The sequence below is a fragment of the Oryx dammah genome, unplaced genomic scaffold (genome assembly GCF_014754425.2).
Source record: "Oryx dammah isolate SB20612 unplaced genomic scaffold, SCBI_Odam_1.1 HiC_scaffold_2, whole genome shotgun sequence".
NCBI lineage: Eukaryota > Metazoa > Chordata > Mammalia > Artiodactyla > Bovidae > Oryx > Oryx dammah.
Window position 1 is genome coordinate 158,497,133 of NW_024070186.1, and position 25,051 is coordinate 158,522,183.

The 25,051-nt window shown below is 54.5% G+C and overlaps 2 protein-coding genes across 2 annotated transcripts in view; both read left to right on the forward strand.

The window, feature by feature from the left end:
- Positions 1–9,008, forward strand: part of CRAMP1 (cramped chromatin regulator homolog 1) — a 44,398-nt gene extending 35,390 nt beyond the window's left edge. Inside the window, exons 14-21 of the mRNA XM_040253654.1 lie at positions 170–251; positions 1,185–1,289; positions 1,401–1,579; positions 2,114–2,176; positions 2,669–2,900; positions 3,638–3,802; positions 4,386–4,531; positions 5,293–9,008. Of these exons, the coding sequence (XP_040109588.1) occupies positions 170–251; positions 1,185–1,289; positions 1,401–1,579; positions 2,114–2,176; positions 2,669–2,900; positions 3,638–3,802; positions 4,386–4,531; positions 5,293–5,457 (1,137 nt within the window). The 3' untranslated portion in view covers positions 5,458–9,008. The remainder of the gene's footprint in view (positions 1–169; positions 252–1,184; positions 1,290–1,400; positions 1,580–2,113; positions 2,177–2,668; positions 2,901–3,637; positions 3,803–4,385; positions 4,532–5,292) is intronic.
- A 665-nt stretch (positions 9,009–9,673) lies between these two features.
- JPT2 (Jupiter microtubule associated homolog 2) lies at positions 9,674–23,944 on the forward strand. Its single transcript, XM_040253681.1, has 5 exons — positions 9,674–9,755; positions 12,287–12,426; positions 16,719–16,861; positions 18,920–18,965; positions 19,776–23,944. Exons 1-5 carry the CDS (start codon positions 9,712–9,714, stop codon positions 19,949–19,951), a joined length of 549 nt encoding a protein of 182 aa, XP_040109615.1. The 5' UTR covers positions 9,674–9,711; the 3' UTR covers positions 19,952–23,944.
- The last annotated feature ends 1,107 nt before the right edge of the window (positions 23,945–25,051 follow it).

Here is a 25,051-nt window from a genome sequence, read left to right on the forward strand (position 1 = left end):
GCGCCTGGCAGAGCCCAGTGAGGCCCCCCTGTGCACGCAGAGCTGTCGCGCCACCAGCCTCCCTGGCTGACACACTCTGTCCGCGTTTCACATCGACAACTGGCAGCATCAGCGATGAGCCTGCTTCTCGCAGCCGGTGGTGGTCACTCTGCCTGTTTTTCCTCCACAGAGAACGCTGCTTCCGAGGCCATCTGAAAACCAGTCCCACAATGTCTGCTCCTTCTCCATCCTGTCGAATTCCTCCGTGACCGGTGGGCACCGTGGCTCCTCAGGAAGCTTTCCTTTCCTCGCAGCCCCGACTTGGGGAATCACAGACGTCTGTCCCCATGGCTCTCTGAGTTACCTTCCAGGCTTTCCTGGGTCCATTCTATCAACTCAAGCAGGGGGTGCAGCTGCAGTGGGCAGTGGGCCCAGGCAGTGGTGTGGGCAGGCAGGTGTTTACTGCTGACCAGTGGTTTGCAGGCAGTTTCCTCCCCAGGTGGGCTCGCGTGGCCCTGGACGGGGTGCTGTGCTCAATTCACTTTAGAGGAGGGTCTCTTGTCCACCCTGTCCATGATGTCTTCAGGCGTTTAGTCAGGTACGTGAGTCCGTAGGGGCATGACTTACGCTCCGTACTCCCTCAAGCTCAGAGGGGCCTCTGCTCTTTGGAGTGAATCTTATGCAGAAAGATTCCTTCAGTGAGGCACATATTCCATGCTTTATCCTATCGGTCTTCATTTCCCAAGACCCAGACAGCAGTCAATGGCTTTTTCTCACACCTACTTTTCAATGGCAGAATGCCTGCCAGGAAGGACCCAGGTGGAAGAGACAGAATTTTGGCCCTAGGTCTTAGGTTCTGACCATCTCAGAGGAGCCTGTGACTCAGGGAACAGCCACCCTAAAGGGCTATTCCTGGGGACGACAGCCATGACCACAGCCATTCAGCAGCCCCCAGGAGGTGCAGTGATGCCGCTGTCATAGGCAATAGTGCTTTCTGCCCATTGGGGTCCTCTGTGACTGCTGACTTCCTCAAGATAGCAAGTGTTAGGACATTTCAGTGGTTTCCAGCTCGGCTTAGCGTTGTGGTCGGGACCGTGGCTGTGCAGGAGCCTGGTTGGGAAGGGGAGTGTGTGCAGCCCTGCTGCAAGCCCAGCAGCTGTTGGCTTGTGCAGCTGATGTGTCTGCCTCCGCTCACATCCTCACAGGGAGAGGCTCCTTCCGGCCCGTCCAGTCCTCCCTGGCCAAAGCAGCTGTGTCCCGGCCGATCGTGCCCAAGGTCCTCCCCCCACAGGCCACGGGCCCCCTGGCCAGTAAGTCTGCGATTCTGCCTGATGTGTACACGAGGCCTGCATGTGGGGGTCCCCTCCATGCGGGCATCAGGTGTCATGAGAGCAGAGCCTTGCATGTCGTTCCTTCTCCAGGTGCTATCGACCTAGCAGCTAAAAGTGCTGGCATCATCCCTGGGAGCCCCCTGCCAGTCCTGGACACAGATGGCTTGTCCGGCATCGCCCCGCTATCTTCAGATGAAGTGACGGTGGCTGTCACGGGGCCAGACTCCACCGGCCCCCACCAGAATGGAGACCCCCTCCCTGCTGTAGGGGTGAGTGTGTGTAGAGGGCTTCACCCAGCAGCCACCAGCTCCAGGGGTGGCACGTTAGGGTCCAGTCCCTGATAGTCACAGGCACAGGCTGAGGTGGTGTGGGACTCCAGCTCTGCTCTGGAGGGAGGAGGTCACTGAACAGGGAGGCCAGGGCCTGAGTGAGGCCACGTGGCGCAGTGGCTGAGCCGTGGATGGAGGCAGAGCAGCTGACGAGCCCAGGACTCTCGGCCACTCGGGTGCTGCCTTGGCCCCCTGCTCTGCGGGCAGCTCCTTAGGACCAAAGCCAGCCCTGCCTGGGTACCACGAGCTCGACCTCTTGCTTTGGCAAGTTGGCTGTGCACTCACAGATGGTCTTCAGTGTGGGGCAGTGCAGGGGGCGCGCTCTGAGAGCAGCAGGCTTTCTTGCCCCCGGGAGCGGTTCCCATCCCTCATCTGTGTCCTGCCTGTGAGGAGCTGTGGGCTGCAGCGGCTCCCCCGCGGGAGCCTGGCACCAGCTGGCCCGCACTCACCTGCGTCTTCCTTGTGTTGCTGTAGGCCACAAGCGACCCATTCATCAGCGTCCCCTCAAGGCAGGAGCCAGTGGCTGATGGTTTCCAGGTAGAGTGTACTGCTGACTGCTGAGCAAAGTAGCTGCCCCACACCCTGGGGAGCGCCATGTCCCACCTCATGGTCCTGCTCGTGGGCCTGGACTTCCCCCCCATGATGCCCGGTGCCCGTGCCTCCCTGCACCTGCCTCGATCATGCACACATGGCTCCCTCTCAGGCTGCCAACTTCCCTCTGCAAGCTGGCTGATCGAGACACAGTCCTTCAGGGACTTAAGTTTTCTGGGCCAGGGAGAAGAGTTCTCAGCTGTGGGTGGAAGCAGATCCAGGCCACGTTGGCCTAGCCCTCAACTCTGTGCTCCTCCAGGGTTTCTGGGGGTGGTGATTGCCTAGGGGCGTTTCCTGGTGGGAGAGTGTGTAGCGGCTGGGGTCTCTGCCTCTCTTGCTGTCCTCATCCTCAGTCACTGCTCTGCGGGGCCCGGTTGTCTTTCATTCCTAGATAAGGCTGCCTGTTCCGTTGTGTCTCAGTAGTGCCTGTCTCCACAGAACCCACCCGTTCTCTCCTTGTCTGAGCTGTCCAAGGCCCCTGTCCACAATGGGCTCTCCACACCGCTGCCCCCATCGGAGGCCTCCAGCACCCGGCTCTCCCCGCCTAACGTCTCTGCCCTACTGGACATCTCACTGCCCGGCCCACCTGAGGACGTGCTCTCACAGGGAGAGCCTGCCACACACATCAGTGACTCCATCATCGAGATTGCCATCAGCTCTGGCCAGTATGGTGAGCCACAGGCGCCGCTGCCAGCCTCCCAGACTCGGTTCCCTTGGGGAACTGACTGCCGCCTCTGGGCACCTTGTTGTCCAGCTCAGCTCTTCTGGTCGTTGAGCCTCTGCATCTTTGAGGCACCGCCAACCTTGGTGGGGGCGGCACTGGCAGACAAGACTGTTGTGGGCAGGACCTGAGCCATGGTGGTCTGGAGTAACTGCCCGGGCTTTGGGATACAGAGGGGCTGATGTGGCGTCTCTGGCCTGGGGATCAGGCAGGCCATCTCCTCACCGGCTCTGAACTGGGGTGATGCCTGTTGGCTGGCAGATTCTAGGAGGGGTTGGGCTGGTTCCTATGGGCTTTGGCTCCCCAGCTCCTGGAGACGGTGCCATAGAAGACAGTGTGGTTGGCACCTGGTGGTGGAGGCCAGCCATGGATTCAGAGCTGAGTCAGCAGCTGGCAGCATGTCATCATGGGCCAGTGACCAGCCCCTTTGAGCTTGTTCCCCTCCCTGGGGTGTTGGGGACACCAGGCAGCTTGCAGGGCTGCTGTCGGCAGCAGCAAGAGGGCTCAGGTGCCACTTCAGCACGGGCCGCCTCCGTTGTGGCCAGTGTCCGTGTCTGATGATGGGTGCATGTCCCTGCTGTTAGGGGGCCCTAGTGGGGTCCTGGGCCTCCCAGCTCAGCTGCATATGCTGTGCTCCCTCAGCCATTCACCCCACATGGTGTCTGACCCCAAACTTTGGTCAACAGGTGAAGGAGTCCCTCTCTCTCCAGCAAAACTGAATGGCAGCGACAGTTCCAAGAGCCTGCCCTCCCCGTCCAGCAGCCCCCAGCCAGACTGGATCGCCTCTCCCACCCACGACCCCCAGTGGTGCCCTAGCGACCCCACGGACTCGTCACTCAGCAGCTTGTTTGGTGAGTCTGGGGGTGCCGGGATGCGCAGAGCTGGCATCTGGACACACCCGGCACTGAGTGCTCGTGTGTCGGGAAGGAGGTGTTAGGAGACCCGCCAGCTTCCATCTCCTACCCAGAGGCACTCCTGTGGCAGGTCTGGGACCCGCACACCTTGCATTTGTAGAGCGTGGCCAGGGTGTGCACCCGGCTCGGAGCAGGGCAGGCTGGACCATGGCAAGCCAGGCCAGTACCAGGGAGGGCACGACACCTGGCAGTCCAGAACAGACAGGGGCTCTGGTTTGGGTGGGACTGGCGGCCAGTTCTCTCCACAAGTTCTGTGCTCAGAAAGTCCCAGGGAGCAGTGCAGAGCCCCTGTCAGAGGGAGGTCGCGAGCCCGGAGCACGAGCGCACAAGTGCACATGGAGGCAGGGGTGCATGGCGACCCCCTGGGCTGTGGCGGGCCCTGCAGCGCTCCCCAGTGTGGCGGGCCCTGCAGCGCTCCCCAGTGGGGCAGGGCAGGTGTGGCCTGACGCCTCCAGCCAGGGCGCCGGGATGGCCGGGGGGCCCAGGCCCAGTTGTTCAGGCCTCTCCCTCCTCCGTGCAGCGAGCTTCATCTCCCCGGAGAAGAGCCGGAAGATGCTGCCTACCCCTGTCGGGACCAGCAGCGGCACCTCCCTGCTGGGCCCCAGCCTGCTGGACGGGAACTCGCGAGACTCCTTTGTGTCCCGGTCCCTGGCCGACGTCGCTGAGGTGAGCGCCTGTCCTCACCCCGAGTCTGAGCACTGGCCCCCACCCCAGATTTGCCAGGCCCCTGTGCAGAGTGGGGCCCCTGTGCAGAGTGGGGCCTCTCAGGGGCCGGGCACTGCTGCAGGCCCTGAGCAGACTGGTCAGAGTCCCCATCCTCGCGGGCCCGACTGTCCAGTCCAGCTGGGACCAGCTCTGCCCACAGGACCCCGTCCTGATCCTGGAGGCCCCACTGTACACTCGGGTCTTCCCCTCAACTCTCTGCCTCACTCGCTGTCTTCTCCACCATCTTTGCTGATTCTTGAACAGCTGACTGCTCCCACAGGGCCTCTGCACTTGCTGCCTCTTCTTGCAGGCAGGTTTCCCTCAGGTCTTTACACGGCTCGCTCCTGCACTTCTGCACACACACTGCCTCAGAACACATGTGTCACACACACCCGTGCAAACTCCCTCCTCCACTTGCACCTCCCCCAGGCAGCCTTGCAGTAGAACCAAGCTGCTGCTACCTCTCTGCCCCTCTGGCCACTGTCCATCCTCCCAGAAGTCTCGTGTGGGTGGGGTTCTGCCACTCTGACCCGACTGCCGGGCAGTGGCACTTGTTCACAGAGTGAGGTTCACGGTGATGACCCTGAGGTTGTGCCTGGAACTCAGGGCCGCGTGATGTGGCTCCTGGGGGGACTCTAACCCTCACCGTGGAGGGACGCGCACTGCAGTCCAGCCGTGGCGTCCAGCCACCTGCTGACAGGCCTCCCCGTCCCCACCCGCAGGTTGTAGACTCGCAGCTGGTGTGCATGATGAACGAGAACAGCGTCGACTACATCTCTCGCTTCAACGACCTGGCCCAGGAGCTGTCCATCGCCGAGCCCGGCCGCCGGGAGGCTCTGTTTGATGGCGGGGGAGGCGGCCCCCCAGTCACTGACCTGTCCCAGTGACGGTGCCTCATGGTGGGGGCAGCTGGGGGATGCAAGAGCAGTGGACGGGGTTGGTGGTCCTCAAGTGTCCGGGGGAACTATCTTCAGACGGGAGGAAATGCAGGTCAAGCTGGGACTCCCTGGAGACAAGTCTGAGCAGAGGCATTTCTGCACCCAGAACGTGTGACATGCACACAGCCGCGTCCTGCTGGCCAAGGAGAGGGGCCAGGACATGCAGAGTCCGGCAGGGCCAGCATCAGCTGTGGCTGTGGCGTTGAGCCACCCGTGGCAGGGGCATGGGTCAGGGCCTGTACGGTGCCCATACTTCCACCTTGGCGGTTGTGTTGTATGTTTAGGGGTTTTCTGTTCAAAAGGAAGGAGCGTTGGGCCTGGCTTTCGTCGTTCTGGCTTGGGGAGCTGTGATTTCCTGCTCTCTGCAGGGAGGCTCCAGGCCATTGCTGCCTTCTCTGCCAAACCCTTGCCATGCTCCGGTGGTCCTCTCTGCAGCCGGAGGACAGCTGGGTGTGGCCTGGCTCTGCCTGGTAGTGTCTGCGCCGTGACACAGCGGACACTGTAGGTGACACTCCAGTCAGGGCAGCAGAGGGTCCTGGGCAGTGTGGCAAGTGCCGTCTCTCCAGAAACCCTGGTCCCACCCAGCGCTTCCCTCATCTGGGCTTTTGTCCTGACTGACTCAACAGGACGGGGAAGAGAATCATGTCTTCTGTGGGCTGTGTGGACTTCTTGCTAAGCTGGTCAGAAAATGTTTTTCTTGTATTTTAAGAATTAGACGTTGGAGACATTGGAAGAACAGGGCCCTGTTCACTTGGTTTCTTTCCCGCACCCATCTGCAGGTTTCTTCTCAGTGACCTGAGACATTGTTTCTCTCACTGGGGGGATCCCTGAGCACTCGTCTGACTACAGATTAGACCTTCCTGATGACCTTGACTCTATGACACCTTCCTCCCTGGCGTCTTGGACAGATGCCCTTTGCAGGGGATGTTCTCTCTTCCTCTTGTTGACGTCAGTGCAGAGTATGCCCAAGTGCACATATACAGTCCTTTGCTTTCACTTTGCCTCATGGTCTCCTGTAGGGATCAGACATTGGGCACAGTCAGAGTGCGGTGAACCCACCTGCCTCTGGTGTGCTCCTTGCGCCGCCTTGGGTGACCAGCAGGGAGTCCAGTGTCCAAGTTTTCCCCAGTGGAGCTAACCGAGGCTCCTCTGCCTTCTTGGCCTCAGTGGTCCCAAGGTGCAGACCACCCGCCCTCCAGGCACACCCCTTGTGGGCAGGTGCCAGTGCTGTGGTGCTGGGCTCCCAGCCCATCCGCTGCCCACCCTCCACCTGGCAGCCGCAGTCAGTGTGGCTTCTTGAATCTGGCCCAGCCCACTCTTATTTGTGTTTGTCCCCTCACCTCCCCCCAGCTCGCTGTGGACCGGCAGTCTTCCCAGCCAGCCTGACCTCTCTGGCTCCTCCCCTGCCCTTGAGACAAATTGAACCAGTACACAAGGCAGAGCGGAGGGTCCTCGGCATGTGCCTGAGGAGGAGCCGCTTGATCCCACTGCCTCCCCAGCTCCCTCCTGCCTCTCGAGCTTTCCCAAGGCTCCGGCCTGTCAGGGGTCTCCCTCTTTCAGCTCTGGATCTGGGCACAGACATCAGAGGAAAAGCCTATGTGGGCAGCTACTCTGGACTCTTAAGAAGAGTCCCAAGCCCCTGGAGGTCTGAAAGAAAGGGGCATGGCACCACTTTGTGAGGGGAGACAGACAGCAGTATTTGAGTCCACAGTCTCTCTAAATTAGCTTGTGTTTTGTGATCAGTGTATCAGCTTCCCGAAGTTAGCACCTTATCGAGCCAAGCAAGATCAGGTCTGTCTCGGCACCCGACTCTGCTAGATCTACAGTGGGCTGGGCCGAGGTTAGGCCACTACCAGCTTTATCCTTTCCCCACTGTCTGGGACCAGCGATGCCGAGTCACGTTACTGCACTCGTGTTGGGGCTAGTGCCCAGTGGCAGCATGCACCGCGCTGGGGACCATAGAGACCCCAGGCTGTTCATCCATCAGGGGGTCCCCCGAGGCCGTCTGGTGGGGAGGTCGGTACTTGTCACCTGGTGATGTCTAGCATGAGGAAAGCCCTGGAGATTGGGGTCAGCCTTTGTCAACCCTTTACTCAGCACCTCCCGCCTGCGTCTCTCGCATAGACTCCTTGTGGGGGTAGCTGACTGGCCAGTGTCTGCAGTGGGGAGGTGAGTTGCTGAGGCAAGGATTGACTCTTCTCAACCTGTGAAGCTGACATGAATACAGAGAACACTGCTTCTCTAGCAACTAGACAGCTGTAAGTGTTTGCTTGCCATAATAAGGGAAAATGGTGTCATATGTAGCATTAACATGTTGGATGCATTTTGTCCCAGCCTAAATAATTATATATGTATGCAAATAAACAACTGTTACATTCAAGGCTGGGATTTTTCAAAAGACCCAAGTGGAGAAGCCTCCCACTTCCAGCATCTCCCTCTGCCTTTGCAGTGGAAGGTGTGATGGTCTCTGTCTGCACTTGTGGCTTCCTCTATGTGTTGAAGTATGTTGTGATTAAGACCAGGTCAGTCTCAGAAAGGCCTTTCTCTCATCACTGATGTCATCAGGGATTGCTGGCTCATCTCCCCTAAAGAGTGAGACTGAACAGCCCCCATCTCTAGGCAGTTGTTGTTGTCTTGATTCTTCATTGTGAATACTCAGTGATGAGCAGCCCATTCTTCAGAAGGTAAAGCGGCCAGCTGAGTGTCCCTGTGTCTCCTGGGTGTAGAGTACTTGCTCAGGGCGGAGGGATATTTGGACTCTTTCATGGGCTGATGCACTGCTGTCCTGCATCAGGCCTGTTCCCCATTCTCTACCGCAGCCTCATTACTGGTGGTGTCTCTTCAGTTCAGTAGCGTCTTTAACTCAGTCACACCGCTGAATCTAAACATGCGCAAAGAAAGGAGATGGAATAAAAAACACTTGAAACAAAGGGGAGAAGGAAACTGGCAGTTGCTTTTTCTTTTTCACGTTGAAATCTACCCCAGGTGCATTTAGGAGGAAATATGGCACTTTTGTCTTAAAAAAAGAAAAACCCAGAGCAAATCTTTCCTGGCTGTCAGACAAACTCCTAACCCTGCAGTACCTTGTATGCCGTGTGAGGGGAGCAAGTCCTGGAAGCACTACAGCAGCCCGCCCTGCTGTTCTGTAGCAGGATAGCCTGCTCCCAGGCTTCTGGGAAGCAGAGATTATTGCTGTTTCTTCTAATAATCGTTAAGCCATATCATCTAAAGTTTTCGGCTTGTTTGAGATGTGAATTTGTTTTATAGATTATAAATATACAGTATGTATAAAGCAGAATGCCTGTCCTTCCTGATTATTTTTTGTACCATATTGTAAATTATATTATTTATTCTTTACCAATTTGGGGAATAAAAGGTGTTTGGTTATTTAATATAATAAACAAAAGCTGTTAAACTTCTTATGTTTAAATTTCCAGTTGAACTTGTAAATCTGTTTTTATTATTGTGCATAAATACAATACTAATACTTGGTCTAATAATTACTGTTTCTGCTTTTTTCTTTTTAACTGTGCACTCTGCAAACAGCCCAAGTGGCTATCATCCGGTGTGATCTCAGAGGTATCGATGGACTGTCTACAGTGTAATTTAGAAACAACACCGCTGAATGTATTTTATTTTTGTTTTTTCCAACTAGGAATCAGCTGCACACTTCAGTCCCTTGCTTCCCTTATCTTAGTGTTCTTGCCCCCACGACGTGCAAGACAGAGGAACTGCTGTTCCGTTTCCTTTAGCCACGTATCCACGTGCCATTGACTGACTCGCGAAAACCAGGCTTCTTGGGATAGTCTGGACCGTGCTCGTCGCCTCTCGACGCTGGCCTTACGGGTTGGGTTGGCCGTCGGGCTGGAGGCCGCCGGGTGCTCCGGGAAGTATTGGCAAGGTGCCCGGATAGCGTCCGACCCCGCCCACCTCAGGGAGCGGGAGGGCCAGCCCCTTCGGCTTGCTATCCAGTGGCGGCGTCCGGCCCCGTGAGCGACATCTACTTTCACCAATCGTGTGCGTGTCTGGCGCGGGCCTCCGCAACCTTTCGTCTCATGAGGCGGAGCCCGACACCGCGATAGGCTGCCGCTGCTTGACTGACGTCAGCGACTCCCAATGGGGACGAGCGGTCGGGCCTTTGACCGCGCGGGGCCAGGCGGGAAGGACGGCGCGGCGGACTGGTGGCTCCGAGCGGTGGGCGACATGTTCCGGGCACCGGACAGCGAGGGCGGCCGGGCCGGCTCCAGGTGCGGCGTGGGTGTGGGCACGGTCACGTGGAGGGCGTGCGGGCGACGGGGCGGCCGCGGTGAACTCACAGAGCCGGGGTCTCCGCGGCCGGGTGAGGGAGGTGGGCGCGGCCGCGGCCGCGGGAAGCCTGAGGTGCGCCTCCCCGCACCTCCGTCCCAGCACGCGCAGCTTCCTGGGCGGGCGCGCCGCAGACGCCGGCAGAGCAGTCTGCAGCGGCGGGGCTGGCGTGGCGGCGCGGCCGGGACCCCGGCGCCCCGTGGCGTGTGTGCGAGCGGACGGCCCTCAGGGCGAAGCCCCTTCCTGGGAGCCCGCAGCCCGGGAGCCAGGCGGCGCCCTCTTCCCAGAATCCCGCAGTCAGGGAGCCAGGCGACACACTCGCCTCTAACCCCGGAGCCAGGGGGTGCCCTCCCCGCTACCCCTGAAGCCAGGCGACGCCCTTGCCTCTAACCCCGCAGTCCCGGAGCAAGGGGCTGCCCTCCGCCGTAACCCCGCAGCCCGAACCCAAGAGTCGCCCTCCCCCACTTTACTGACCAGGAAACAGGCGGGACAGCGAGTGACAGAGCAGACCGACTGGTCTTAAACGATCAGGAACACACAGCGCGCGCTGGCTCGCTTTCTGGCTTGGGGAGCACTGGGTGCTGGGAGTCACGTAGAGTTGCCCGGGCTGGAGGGTGTCCTGCCGTCGGGGGAGCCGGCGGCTAGGTTGAGCTGGTTCTTCCGATGCCTGAAACTTTTCTATACTGTGAGCCCTTTTTGTGGCCCAGCCGGGCAATAAGAGCAGAGCACTGTGGCGTCCGTGGAGGTAAACAGTACATAGAATAAAAGGATTGTTTCAACTGCTAAAATCCCTGCAAATTTGAGGGAGTCAGGTCAGTATTCAGTAGTACTCCTGGCCAAACCATCAGTCATTAGCCCCTGTAACAGTGACCACTCATCCCACCTGTCTGGGCCTGTGCTGATACGGACCAGAACTTTATCCTGGAGTGCTCATATTGAATCAAGTTTCTGGCCCTGAAAACCGCTGTTCGGCACTCGCACCAGCTGGCCGAGGGCTGCCTCCCAGCACTTTCTCAGTTGTGTGCACTAAGGACTCTCTGTCTTTGTTTACACGGCCTGGCACTGGGTGCCCTGCAAACACTGGTGCAGTTAGCAAGGACCACTGCCCCTGGGCTGGCTTCCAAGCTGTGGGAGACAGTGCAGAGCGGCTGCTCTCAACTGATACCTCACTTCTCTGGAGTGATAGTTTTTTTGAGAAGATGAGGGGAAAGTTTTTCCTTGTAGGATGCTGGAGAAGGAAAAGCCATCTTCTTAACTGGGTGATTAATTGGGAGCCTCTGCTTGGGGTGGGGCTTCCCAGGTGGTGCCAGTGGTAAAGAACCTGCCTGCCAGTGCAGGAGATGCATGAGAAGCAGGTTTGATCCCTGGGTCTGGATAGACTCCCCTGGAGGAGGGCATGGCCACCCACTCCAGTATTCTTGCCCAGAGAATCCTGTGGTCAGAGGAGCCTGGTGAGTTATAGTCCATGGGGGTACAAAGAGTCGGACACGAGTGAGCCACTAAGCATGTGTGCTTGGGATCCGTTAGCAGCTGCGGATCTTGAGGCTATGTTAAAGGAAGGGAATCAAGTGGTGGCTCTTAAGAGGACTAGGTCAGATTTCTGTCTTAAAGCCCTGCTTTTGTTTTCTTGCTAAGGGATTATCTGGTGTTAAGGGGATTTTAAAAGCCATTGTTAACCTGAGGTCTTTTAAGCTGTAGGATGTATATTTGTAAAGAACTTAATCCAAGTCTGTATTGCAGCTTGACTCTGAACCACTGGTCCCCGGTAGCTTTTATGGGACTTGGGGATAGGCTGTTGAGGGGGCGGGGGTCGGCAGGCCTTGACGAGCATGGGCCCCCTCCAGGCGAGCGTCAGTGTCCTGGTCCCTGCCTCTGCTGTGGTCCACTTGCACTGTGTTGTCACACGCCCAGCCCTGCTGCTGCTGCTAAGTCGCTTCAGCCCTGTCCGACCCTGTGCGACCCTATAGATGGCAGCCCACTAGGCTCCTCTGTCCCGGGGATTCTCCAGGCAAGAATACTGGAGTGGGTTGTCATTTCCTTCTCCAGTGCGTGAAAGTGAAATCGCTCAGTTGTACCCGACTCTTAGTGTTAGCGACCCCTTAGACTGCAGCCTACCAGGCTCCTCCGTCCATGGGACTTTTCAAGGCAAGAGTACTAGAGTGGGTTGCCGTTGCCTTCTCCAGCCCAGCACTACTGTCTGCTAATTAAAATGACAGTGAAACTCTACTGAACTGGCTCCATTTGCTTATTTCAGGGAAACGTTTAATTTTACTGATGAGAGGTCCCAGCAGTAACTTGATAGCCTGCACACATCTGGAGGTCTTGGCAGAACCAAGTTGTGCTGAGAAAACCTTTATGGGAACTCATGGGCAGGTGGGGAGGTTTGCTGGCTGGCCGTGAGCATGTCGTGCCCCTCCACAGATGTCTGCCTCAGCCCCTGGACCGTGGTCCCTCACAGCCTCTCTGCTTGCAGGGCTGCAAAGCCTCCGGGAGGAGAGCCAGGTGATCGTCCAGAGGAAGCCGCGCCTCCCCGCAGGCCGGACAGGATGGCTTCTAATATTTTTGGACCAACAGAAGAACCTCAGAACATACCCAAGAGGACCAACCCCCCCGGTACGGGCCTGTGACTCTTTAATCCTCTGGCCTCTACCTGTTTGTCTTTTATGCTGCTCTTTTGATTAAAAAAAAATCTCTTTCTCTTTGTATCAGTCCTTTCAAATGCTTTCTGGTGTGGCATATCCCCTGCCGTCAGTCCTGGAGAGGAAGGGAAGTTTGATCCTGACTTAAGCTCTGTGTCCTCCAGGTCGTTCTGGACTTGCTCCTCACCTGTGAGCAGATAGTGGCCGTGTGCAGGCACCGAGGCGGGCACACAGGCGCATGCTTCCCACTCGGGAGGCTCCCCACATCGGCTGGTGGACTCCTTCAGATTCTTGAACTTGCCTGCAAGTTGTGTGTTCAGAGTATTTTTAATCAGATTGTGAGCAGGATTGAAACTAAATAAAAAGGACGGCTCAGCCTGGCGTGCAGCCCTGCGGCTTCTCGGTCCTTAACGCACCTTTTAGTGGCTTCAGTGGGAGGAATCTCAGAAGAGCCTTTCTCTTGGCTGACGGACAGTCCAGCCACTGTGTGTGAGTGACCACACAGTGGTAGTTCCCTGAGGGGCCTTCCCCATCTGTGTCTACACGGGAAAAGCAAGGTTTATACCATCCTTAAAGGTCTGAGAGATGCAACACAGAAGTAAGTGTTTCAGACAAATGATGAAGTCAAACAGAACCGGAGCTGGGACTGCTCCCTACCCTGTCCTGATGCTGGGTACAAATATCGCTTCACAGACCTGGAGCAACAAAAGCAATGGATGCAAAGGCTGGATTTTCATGTGGTTTTCAGTGGTCAGGTGGGGTAGAGGTTTGTAGTATCTTTGGATTTAGTTATGGCAGAGAAGCAGGTGGTTTTGTTGGGTGTTTTTTTTTTTTTTTTGCTATGCTGAGTCTTTGTTGCTGCATGTGGCTTCTGGTTGCAGAGCACAGGCTCGAGGGCGCGGGGGCCTCAGTAGTTGCGGCCCCCAGGTTCTGGAGCAGCGGCTCAGTAGCTGTGGGGCATGGGCTTAGTTGCTCTGCGGCATCATCCCAGACCCTCCGGACCAGGGACTGAACCCGTGTCTCCTGCATCGGCAGGTGGATTCTTACCCGCTACACCACTAGGGAAGCCCAAGAAGCAGGTGGTTCTTCCTGAGTAACATCCTCACGCACCCAGTTGATGGGTGCAGAGCCCGAGTGCTCAGCCCTGCGCATCCTTTGTACCAACCATGTGCTGTGGCAGGTAGACTCAAACAGGGGGCGCCTAGGGGTGGGCACGCTGGCTGCCGGCGCTTAGCACCGTGGCGTCTGCAGCTGTCTCGGGGGCTTCGGGTTCTCTAGGAAGCATGCCACATGGGGTGGTTCTGCTTTGCCAGGCTCTCGAAAGTCTGTGACCTCTTGGCAGCCTGGCCTCCTACCCAACTAAAGAGTTAGAAAACCAAAGTGTTACAACAGCCTGGGGGCACCCTGTGCTGAAACCTCTGCTCCTTGTGGTCCTATTGTTTTGGGTTTGTTTCCTTTCCTGCCAAGGGCTCTGAGATGAGAGCTGAGCAGTTAACAAATGCTGGAATCTGCACCCCACCCCACCCCCACCTCCTCCTATCACCCAGAAGCGCTTTTTAACTGGTGAATGGATTAACATGGAGAAACACTTTTTAAAAGGGAAGACAGGAAGGAGCGAGGGGAGAAAGTCACCTGTGATGAAGTCTCACAGGCAGCTGAGAAGGGAATCGGCAGGTGCATCCTGCCCGGCAGACTCACCCCGTGGACTCTGGGTGCATCCTGCCCGGCAGATTCACCCTGTGGACTCTGGGTGCATCCTGCCCGGCAGACTCACCCCGTGGACTCTGGGGAGGCGCCCCCTACCCGCCGACCAAGCGCGTGCGGAGCAGGGGCCTCACTGCCGGCTGTCGGTAGATGTGGACCCGGGCTGGTTGGTACCCTGTGTCACCTGCTCTCTTGGTTTAGACCTCAAGGCGGGGATGACGTGGGCAGGCTGTTTGGTGTTTGTGGGGCCTGTGCGGGGTGCTGGCTGTCTCCACAGCCTGGGGAGATATGTAACCCCCTCTACAGTGGAGCTGAGGCTCAAGTCCACCGGCCAGTCTGGGCCTCAGCTCACTGGCAGCAGAACTTGCCATTGGATACAGATTTTCCTGACTCCCGGCTTACCTCCAAATACTCCAAGTGGGGCCGACTTCCTGAAACGGCATCGCCGGGTCAGTATAAAATGCTGGTGCTTCTCCTGGTCTTCAGACACATCCTCCAGGGCATCAGCAGTGCCCGCTTCCCACACTCCACAGGGTCTTGTCTCCTGAGATTTGGGTCTCTAAAAAGTGTATCTTGGATTTATTTTTCTCTCGTTATGAGTGAATTGAGCATCTTTTCCACCTTCAAAGCGGATTCATCTTTCAGGTAAAGTGTTGAGTAATAGAGGCACAGTGTGGTTACTTTTCATAAAGTTCAAAACAGACGTGTGGTGTTTTTCGAGCGTGTATTGACGAAGGTGAAGGGGAGGGAACCCAGGTTTTTGGGGGCTGGCGGCATCCTGTCAGACTGACCCACGCTCAGCTGTGATCATTGCTGGAATGTTTGCTTTGTTTGTGTCTCAGGAATTTCTCTGTGTCGTGTTTCACAGTTTTTAAAATGTCTTTAAGTGAGCAGTGCTTTTAGCCAAAACCTTCAGATTGAGTTACTTTTATTTTTGTCTTACATTTTAAAATAAGCTGAACACACGTCTTAGAATTTACTTAAGCATGACCAGCAACAGCTCGGTAACAGGCACTCGGGGGGTGGCCTTGGTCAGCAGCTTTTCTGCACTTTGTGGCCTGGATGTTTTTGCTGATGACACCCAGTAACAGCAGCGTGTCTGGGAGCTTCCTCTCCAGGCCCTCCTCCGCCCAGCCCCTGTGTGTCCACTCCAGCCAGGTGCTGTCCTACAGTTGGTAGTGGCTGAGCAGGACCCAGCCCAGGGGCTGAGGGAACCTGGGCAGCTGTGGCTGGGACTGCAAGGCTTGCGATCAGCCTGATGTGACATGGATGTATGCCTTTTCCTGCAGTCAGACCCACCTGTTCTCTAAGCATCCCCACCCTCCCCACAGAAAGGGTTCTCGCGCTGGGTTCTCTCCTCAGAGCTCTGCTGCTCGCCCGTCCTGTCGGTGTGCGTCATTACAGCCGAGAAGTGACTGGAAATTTTAACTTCTTGGAGGCAGTCAACAAAGATCACTGCTGTAAAACTGAGCACATTTAGAATCCTAAGCTCCCACACCACCGCTGCCACCCCATTTGGAGGGGGCGGAGTAATGGAGTACCAGTGTCCTTATCAGATCCAGCTCTTTCAGAACATCCTTCCGCCTGCAGCACGGAAGCGTGTGCCGTCTACACTGTCTTCTGCTGTTTTCACTGAGCAGTGTGTCCCAGCATTGTCAAGAGCATTGGACACACGGGTGGCAGTGAGTCATGACTCCTCTCTCAGCACCTTCAGGCTGGAGGGGCCTTTGTTACCACCGCTCCGAGGGTGAGGAACAGGCACAGAGGGGCCGGGTAATTCGTGTCTGGTCTCAGCTGCGTGTGGAATGCGCCTTCTTTCTCCTGTGAGATTATAAATCTTAGCTCTGCACTCGGTGAAGGGAGGTGCTGGTGTTTGCTGATTGCAGGGGTGACTGGCCAGCGCCATGTGCTAGAGTCTTTTCTGTTTAATGTCAGCATTACGTCCCCTGTCTATGCCTCAGCCATCAGCTTATAAGAACTAACATCCGAGATGCATATTTTCAAAGTAGCTCATCAAATCGTTTCTGTTCGGCAGCAAAGATGTTAAATATCTGTAATTCACTGGCATATCTAATTGTCACTGGAAGTTCCAGCCAGATTGAGGTCAGGAGAATGACTAATAAATGTTTTCCAAATTACAGGTTTGCCTTGAACAGGGCATGTTAACTCAGTTCTATCCATCTCACCTCAAAAGTTAGCAGCTGTTTGCCTTTAATGTATGAAAGAACTTTTCTGGGTTTAATGTAGAAGATTCTAGAGCAGAAAAATCTGAAAAGTTCAGGGTTAAGGACACTCTAGAGGGAAAATGCTGTTTTAGACCCCCTGCCCGGCTGGCCCCTTGCAGCCAGCCCAGTGCAGTTCAGGCCCAGTGATGAAGGCCCGGCTGGCCCCGAGAAGGGGCTGGTTGAGATGGGGGTCTTTCAGGATCCCTCGTCAACCCAGTCACCTCACCCTCAGCCTGAACTCAGCACTGGTTGCAGTGAGGGGAGGTCTCTGAAGTGACCAGTATGGAGGGGTTGGGTGGGTGTTCCAGGCCGCTCACCACTCTGCTTGTTTCTGCAGGGGGAAAAGGAAGCGGTATATTTGACGAATCAGGGCCTGTGCAGACTCGGCCACGTCTGAACCCACCGGGGGGCAAGACCAGTGACATTTTCGGGTCCCCCGTCGCTGCTGCCTCACCCACGGCGCACCCAAACAAGCCCAAGGTACGGACTGCAGTCAGAGAGCAGATCTAAGAGTGAGAGAGGCAGAGCTGGTGCCAGGCACTTGTCTAAAACGGTTCCGAGCGGGTATGGCGAGCCTGAGGAGGAGACAAGGCGGGTGACGTTGCTTTTCCTGGCTGCGGCCCTTAGTCATCGGGGCTGCCCTTAGTCATCGGGGAGTGTGCACCAGCCTCGTGATGACGCGCCCTGGGGGCCGCTGGTGGCAGGGGCGGCCCATGCAGCCGGTCCAGCACTCTTCTCTGCGCACCACGAAGAGCTGCTGAGGATACTGATGAAGCTCAACCGGAAACGGGAGCTCACCTCTCGGCAACACTTCACTGTTGTCATCAGCCGATAAGTAGAGTAGCTACCTTGGATTAAAACTCACCAAATAGTTAGAATTTATGGGTTCCCGCTACTATTTTTAAAAATCTAGTTTGCCCCCTTTGGACAATGTCCATCTGGAAAACTGCTGATGGATAGAATCAGGCACTTACTTAGCCAGCGTTTCTCCGTGAACTGCATGTACCTCAGGATGACAGCTGCTGAGGGGAAGTTTCCTCATATTAAAGTCTTCCAGCCCATAAATGACGAGTGACTAACAGAATTCAGAAATGACCGTTTTGCAAGCTTGTAATGAAATTGTAGATCTAGGAAGTGATCATCAGTGGCTGCTCACACATCAGAAAACAGGACACCTCCAGAAACGATGGGCTTCATGCTAGAGGTTCCTCACGGGCCACCTTTGAATTCTTGTCAAAACAACCAAACCTGAATCCGACCAAACCTCCTATTAATTGATGACACAGGGATTCAATCAGAGTAACGCCAAATATAGGAAACAATGTCGTTTCCTTTTCAAAGATTGATGGTTGCAGAATATGTAAAGAACCCCTACAGTTCAACAACAACAAGACAGACACGTTCAGAGATGGGTAAAGGCAAGGGAGAGAGGTGAAATGGAAATCTGGGATTGGCAGATGTGAACTATTTCATATACGATGATTAAACAAGGTCCTGCTGTGTCACACAGGAAACTACTCAATAACCTGTGATGAACTGCAATGGAAAAGCATATAAAGAAGAATGTACGTATGTATAATTGAATCACTGTGCCGTATAGCAGAAATTAACACAGCATTGGAAGTTAACTATACTTGAAGAAAATAAATTTTTAAAAATAAAAATTTCAGGTCCAAAAAGGGAGGGGGTAAAGGATGTGAATAGACATTTCTCTAAAGAAGATATCCAAACGGTCAGTCAGCACACGATCGGTAGGGAGATGCAAATCAGAATCACAGTGAGATACCATGTCACACGTACTGGGATGGCTGTTATCAAAAAGACAAAGTAAGGAATGGTGAGGACGTGGAGAAATTGGAACCCTCCTACACTGCTCTTGGGAATGCATAATGGTGCAGCCACTGTGGAAAACAGTTTGGCAGTTTCTGAAGAAGTTAAAACACAGAATTTTACTGTATGAACCAGCAGTTTTAGGTATATAACCTCAGTTGTGAAAACAAAACAAACAGATACTTGGGGAGACCTGTTTTAATGGCATTGTTCTCAGTGACCAAAGGGTGGATACAGCCCAGCTGTCTCATCACCAGATGACCGGGTAAACCAGGTGTGCTGCACTGCGCACATGCTGGGGGTAGCTCAGCCACAGAGAGGACACACCTGTGGGTCAGAACAGAGCACAGGTAGGCCGTCGGTGAGAGCGCGTGCTGAGGGTAAACTGGACCCTGCGTGAGACATTTAAGGAGGCATTATTTTTGCAGTTCAAAGAGCTGCATCTTGGAACATTTATGGATCAGTGAAATATGGGATTTGCTTTCAAATCAGCCTGTGATGGGGCGGGGGCTGGAAGCTGGCAGGAGTGTGGCTGAGACCAGAGTGGAGGCGGGCTGTGGAGCAGGGTTACCTGGGGCTCAAACTGTCCAAATAGACACTTTTTAAAGATAAAAGTAGACCCAGGTCACCCGCACCTTTCTTCTCGTCCACCCGAGCAAGGCCGCAAGTGTCTGAGCAGCGGATTGACCTGGGTTTGCCTCGTTGCAGGACCACATGCTCCTGTGTGAGGGAGAGGACACGCCAGACCTCAGAGGTGAGCTCGTTGTCCGTCCCTCCCTGGGGCTCAGCTCTGCGGGGGCTGCTGGAGGACCGGGAGGGGTCCCTGTGCCCCAGCCCACCTGCTGATGAAGACAGCAGAGTTGTGACCGTGGGCAGGTTTTGTGTAGGGAAGAGGCAGGGGAAGTGGGCTCAGTTAATCAGTGACAACATTCCCGCTGGCTTCTGCACCTCCTCTCCGTGCTGGTCAGCCTGGGCCTCAAACCACAGCGTCCTCTTCTAGAAGCTGATCTTGTATAGTGAAGGGCAGAGGTCCAAAGCCTTCGATGAACTCTGACCAGAGGCTGCACTGGGGGTGGGGGGCGCGGGGAACTGCAGGGCTGCACGGTGTGGGGTGGCCTCCCCCAGGTCACCCCACGGTGGGCTGCCTGCTCGTGGGGTTGGGTGTCAGGCTCAGTCCCTGAGTGTCCCGACCTGACTGGATGCTAACTTCTGCCTTCAGTTGATGAAGAGGTGGAAATGGGGTCGGTCAGGTAGTCCAGGGAAACCTGCCTGGGCCCTCCACTTAGGACGAGTTCCCCGCCCTTCTCACTCGCTCTGAGGTTTTCTCGTCAGACTTGAGGTGGTAGGGAGCAGTGTGGAGGCCAACCAGCAGTGTGGAGACAACCCCTGGGGGTTTCCCCGAGCATGGCTCAGGGCCTTCCATGCTGACCTGGCCTGACACCCGTGCCTGACACCCCATGCCCGTGCCTGCTGATCCAGGGTGCAGACTTCGGTTCGCGTGTGCAGCTTGCCCACCGGGCGGTGGGCAGCCACTGACGGGCCCTGTGCTGACTCTGTCCTGCAGCCAGTGTCTCACCCAGACAAGAGCCGGGCGAGCCCAGCGGCCCGAGAGAAGCAGCCTGCGTCCAGGAGCCCGCGCCCACTGTCGACAGCCACGAACCCCGGCTGGGCCCCCGACCTCGCTCCCACAACAAAGTCCTGAACCCGCCCGGAGGCAAGTCCAGCATCTCCTTCTACTAAGAGGCCTGCCACGTCCCATAGCCAGACAAGAAACTCCAGAGATAGGATTTCAAATAGTGTAGTTCCTTTAGCCCGCAGGAGCAGGGTGGGGAGAGGGTCTCGGGTGGACACCTGAAGCTGCCGTCCAGTTCACAGCCGTCTCGAGATGAAGACCCACCTTCTGGACTCCGAGGGAGGAGACGGGGCCCTGGTGTGAGAGGAGCTCCCAGTGGGCGGGAGGGAAGTAGGGCCAGGCCAGGTGCCCCCAAGAAGTGGGGTCTCATGTCTGTGGTGTGTTGGCTAATTGGGTATCTAGGGATCACTAACACAGTAGCAAAGCTTAAAGCCTTTGAGAGAAAACCAAAACCGCGGGTCCGCCGCTGCGGGACAGAGGAGCCACTCTGGGGACTTGTTCAGCCCCAGTGTTTTTCACCTCCATTCCAGAGATTTTCTTGAAACGTCTTGGTTGCTTTTCCTCAGCAGCTGTCAACAGAAAACCAAAATGCTGTGTTCCGTCATATGCTTTATGGAGGGATTTTGCACCCTGCTTCTGCCCTCTCAAACCTCGGCCAGGTCTTACGTAGGAATCTCTCGCTTTTTGTCCACGAGAGACTGGTTTAGACTCTTTACAGGCAGTCTTGCTTGTGAGTTGTTCCTTTTTTCCTCATCAGCCTTAAGTCTGGGCCTGTACTCCTCACCAGTGATGTGGACTGCTCCCTTCACCAGCTACACTTACTGTCAGCAAGACCACTCCCTTCTACAGGACTTTAAAACTACCCAGACATGTCCAGGTACTGGCGTTGTTTAAACTGTTCCTGTGTCCTCCCTTATGTTCCTGCTGGCAGTGGGAGGAATAGATGCCTGAGAACCCTGGGTTCTTAGGTTTGGCTTCTTTGGTAATAGCTCAAGACCTGTTTTCAAGTGCCAGCTTTACTTCAGTAACTGTTGACTCTGGTCTGTTTCTGACGCCTTTCTAGAAAAAAGTCTCTCGCTCAGGTACACCAAAGAAGAAGGAGAGTTTTCTTAGGCCACCCTTTCTAAAGCTTTGCAGAACCTCTGGGCCACATTCAGTTTCCAGACAACACTTAGAGACCTTAGGCCAGGAGATTAAATAGTTTGGCGGTAAATTCTCAACTGGCTCATTTCATGGTATCTGCCAGCGAAGATACCAGACTGGCAAGAGTCGTGACACTATCATCTGTCAGACCGAAGTTTCTCCCATTGAGCCTCTAAAGGGCTACAGTGTCAGGACCTATACTACAGTCACGAGAGACCAACAGTTTGAGTGGGGGGACCACTGGTACGAGTGCCTACTAAGTTCATACAGGTGCTAGAAACGTCTTCATTACTACAGTGTGGCCACGCTTGTAGTGGCCTGAACACTCCAGTGCCTGTGGGAGCTCCCTGCCAGGCTTCACACCCTCCACCAGTGCTGGGGGTCCACACGGTGCCTGCCAACCAAAGACCTGCTCCTGTCCGCCTGCTGACTTGGAGCTGAGAAACTCTCATTCCATGTGATTCTCTCAAGTGCGTCCTGTCTCCCTCTAGCCTTCAAGTGGTCATTTACAAGAAAGTTGTCTGGAATTCAGAGCATTTTTTTCCCCATTAAAAACTGACATAACTGGTGATTAGCTTTTAAGCTCAAACTCACTGACTTACACAAGTTACGATGAAATGTTCCAAAAGTAGATGTGAACTATAACTGTTTTTTTGTGTTCCTTAACATACAAGAAAAGCGAATTCCACATTGAACGGCCAAGAAGACCCTGATATGCTGCTGGCCCGCGGGGCTTCTGCCTTCCCGTCAGCCACCAGCACACGAGGGGAAGAGCTTTCTAAATCTGTCCCCTTGCAGGGACTTTGGGGCAGAGCTGGGAACCAAGGCGGGCGGGCTGGAGGAGGAGATCACCACCAGGGCAGAGCCCAACGCAGCAGGACCACGTCAGCTTACTCGTCCCCAGCTTTGCTCTTCCTTTCCCTCCTTGGGGCTATGGGCCTGGGTTGAGGGAGCCGGGATGGTCTGGTCATGGGAGGAGCCGCAGAAAATTTTGCTCATTTTTGCCACAGAAAAACTTGCTCATTTGCTCCTTTGAACCTGATGGGGGAGGCCATTTGTATTTAGAAAATGCTCTGTACCTTGGGGATTGCCTGTGTTTGGGAGGTTCATTAACTCTCTGCATCCTTTTCTCACCCCCCAAGCTACATTGAAAAATTACTGGTCTGTGTTTTTATTAAGCCTTAAAACTTTTTTTACATGCATTTGGTGCCAACTTTTTTGTAAAGCTGTCATTGGAAACAACAAACCTGTGCTCACATCACAATGTAACCTTGAGAGGAGCCTGTTTTTTTACAAGGCAGGAGTGGGTGTAGCTGTTGAATTACACTTAGCAATCATGCACTCAGAGTCTCTGCCTGTCGGTCATGTGCAGTGTGTGTGTCCGCGCGAGGCCGGGCAGGCGGTCCTGTGTGCTCACGTGTTCCCTCTGCATCCATTCTCCAGAGCTTGAACTCCTCCTTTCCTCACAGCCCTTTATTGGTTGAAGGGGTTTACCTTTTTTTTTTTTTTAAGCCAGAAGATGCCCAGATTAATCTTCTGAAAGTTGATGGATTCAAGGTTATTTCATTTGAAAACCAAAAACTTAGCCTCTAAAGGAATGGATGGGAATGTGGCAGTATTATTTTTAGTTTCTGTAAATTGAAGGTAACGATTCTTTTTTCTGTCGCCACCACTCATTTTCCTGCCAAATGAGTTGACTTTGAAACTGCCCTGAACCCTGGCCATGAATAGATGAAAGTGGAGTCGCTCAGTCGTGTCCAACTCTTTGCAACCCCGTGGACTGCAGCCCACCAGGCTCCTCTGTCCATGGGATTTTCCAGGCAAGAGTACTGGAGTGGGCTTACATTTCCTTCTCCAGGGGATCTTCCCGAGCCAGGGATCGAACCCGGGTCTCGCGCATTGTGGACAGACCTGAGCCACCAGGGAATTCCATGAATAAAGTGCTGAGCTATTAGAATCTGCCTGTAGATTCGCGTCCTATAGAAAAAGCATAGATTGTTTTTCCTTTCTATATATTAGCCGTTTTCATATGTCCTGCAAGCATACTTGATATCCTGTGCATTAAGTGGATTGGGGGAAATGGAGCTACTTAGCCTGCCTGGAAAGCCCCCTAGAAGAAGCTTCACCCCATTCTGCCAACTACCAGGGCCAACTACCAGGACAGCACTTAAGAGAGAAACCTGACATAGGTGACCTGGCACTGTCTTCACTTATTCATCTGAAAATGTTTCTGAGAGTGCAGTGTATGCTCCTGGGACTGGGTGGGGCAGTGCCACCTACTTGTAGCAGCTGCTCCAGCCGTGGCCAAGCACTGAGGTCTCAGCCCCGGTGAGTTGTCACAGCCTGTTTGTCTCCAGAGGCCAGGCAGTGGCTGAGTCAGAGGACCAGGGAGGCTCCTCTACGTTATGGGGCAGAAATGAAAACAACTAAGGGCTCCCTCTTCAGTTCTGTGCCTTGTCTAGAAACACACTGGCTCTTTTGACAGAGTGAAACTTGTTCTAACACCTTTGTGAGTCAAACCTCACAAGGATGTCTGTCTCCTCCCAGGTTATCCTGTTAATTTCTTCTGAACCTTTGTTACATTAATCCTTAGCATTCTTGGAGATCAGGAATGAAATTTCCTGTTATATGTGTGACTACAAAGTGCAGGCATTTGGGGTGAATACTTAGAAATTAAAGTAGAACTTTTGAAACCTGTGTGTCTGGACATCTTACATTTTAGGGTCTTAAAATGAGAAAAAGAAAACACTGAATAGCAAATTATCTTTACAAATCTGAAAGGAAGCAAGTTCTAATTCAGTTAGCTTGAGCTCTCAGAGTGTGCTAGTATTCAGTAAGCGTCAAGAATTATCAGGCATATCATTTTGTTAAAACTTAATTTTCTCTAACCAATTTCAAGTAATCTGCCCAAACATGTGAAAACTAATAAACTTGATGCCAAGTCATTTGGCCTCTCACTGTTGTAGTGGTGGCTGCTGAATCTATTAGATACTGCAGTAATTCAAAAGGGCCTGCATTTCCAGGAGAGAACTAGGGCAGAAATCTAAAACATTCACAACCTTCCTCTGTAACTTGTTCACCAGAAGAAATGAAACATTTCATCTGTCCTGGCTTATCATTTTGAGAAAATAACATGTCTGTATTTATTGCATGCTTACTATTTGCTAGAGATGATACTAAACTCCTTTCATGGTCTTCCTAATGTTCCCAGGAGGTTGGTAATTGTTTCAGGCTCACTTTTCCAGTTGGCCAGGATCAAACCCCAGGCAGGCTGAATGTGAGACTGAAAGCTCCAACCGTTGCTCAGTGGGGTGGGTGAGCATCCATATAGCAAGGGGAAGAATGTGCAACAGTATTTAGGGCATGACCCAGAGGAACGTTCATGGGTGCAATCAGGTTAGCAGGACTTCACTTTGAAGCACTGCATCAGGAAGGACAGGGATAAAAAGCATTTCTGTTGGCACTAAGCTGCCACTTAAGGGTTTTTGATCAGGATTCACACCATCTGTGTGGTCCCCAAAGCTGAAAGTGTATGTCTTAGGTTCACGGCCTCAGATCTGTCAGTGGAACAAAATGCAAATCAAGTGGCTAAAAGTGGAAGAAATAAGGGCCTATAAAAACTGGTAGAATTAGTCAAACAGGATGGAAACTTAACCGTTGAGGGACTTCCCGCCATCACTGCAGGGGGCACAAGTGCCATCCCTTGGTCGGAACTAAAAAGATCCCATATGTCACGCACCCCCCAAAAATCCCTGAAATAGTTAGGTTACACAGCTCAAGTGAAACTGGGAAATAAGTTACACAATATCAGGACACAGAAGTGAACTAAATGAGAGTTCGTTACTGGATTAGGGATGAGCCGGTCAACTTGCGGAGGGAACACGGGAGGGCGCGGGCACTGGGGAGGCAGTTGGCAGAGCCTACTCTGGAGCACGCACTGCGGCGCCGTGAAGGTCCACAGCGACCAGGCTGGCACCGCGGGCACCTCAGGGGAGGGAGGGGCGTGCGAGGATACTGCCCATTTCTTTGTAGGCAAGGGTGGACACACGGACGCTCGCTAAGTC

Excerpts from the sequence above, each read along its gene's own strand:
- JPT2 (XM_040253681.1), top strand. The coding sequence starts at position 9,712 with ATGTTCCGGGCACCGGACAGCGAGGGCGGCCGGGCCGGCTCCAG. Across the intron at positions 12,427-16,718 it reads CAAGAGGACCAACCCCCCCG|GGGGAAAAGGAAGCGGTATA; the intron begins GTACGGGCCTGT and ends TTGTTTCTGCAG. Across the intron at positions 16,862-18,919 it reads CGCACCCAAACAAGCCCAAG|GACCACATGCTCCTGTGTGA; the intron begins GTACGGACTGCA and ends GCCTCGTTGCAG.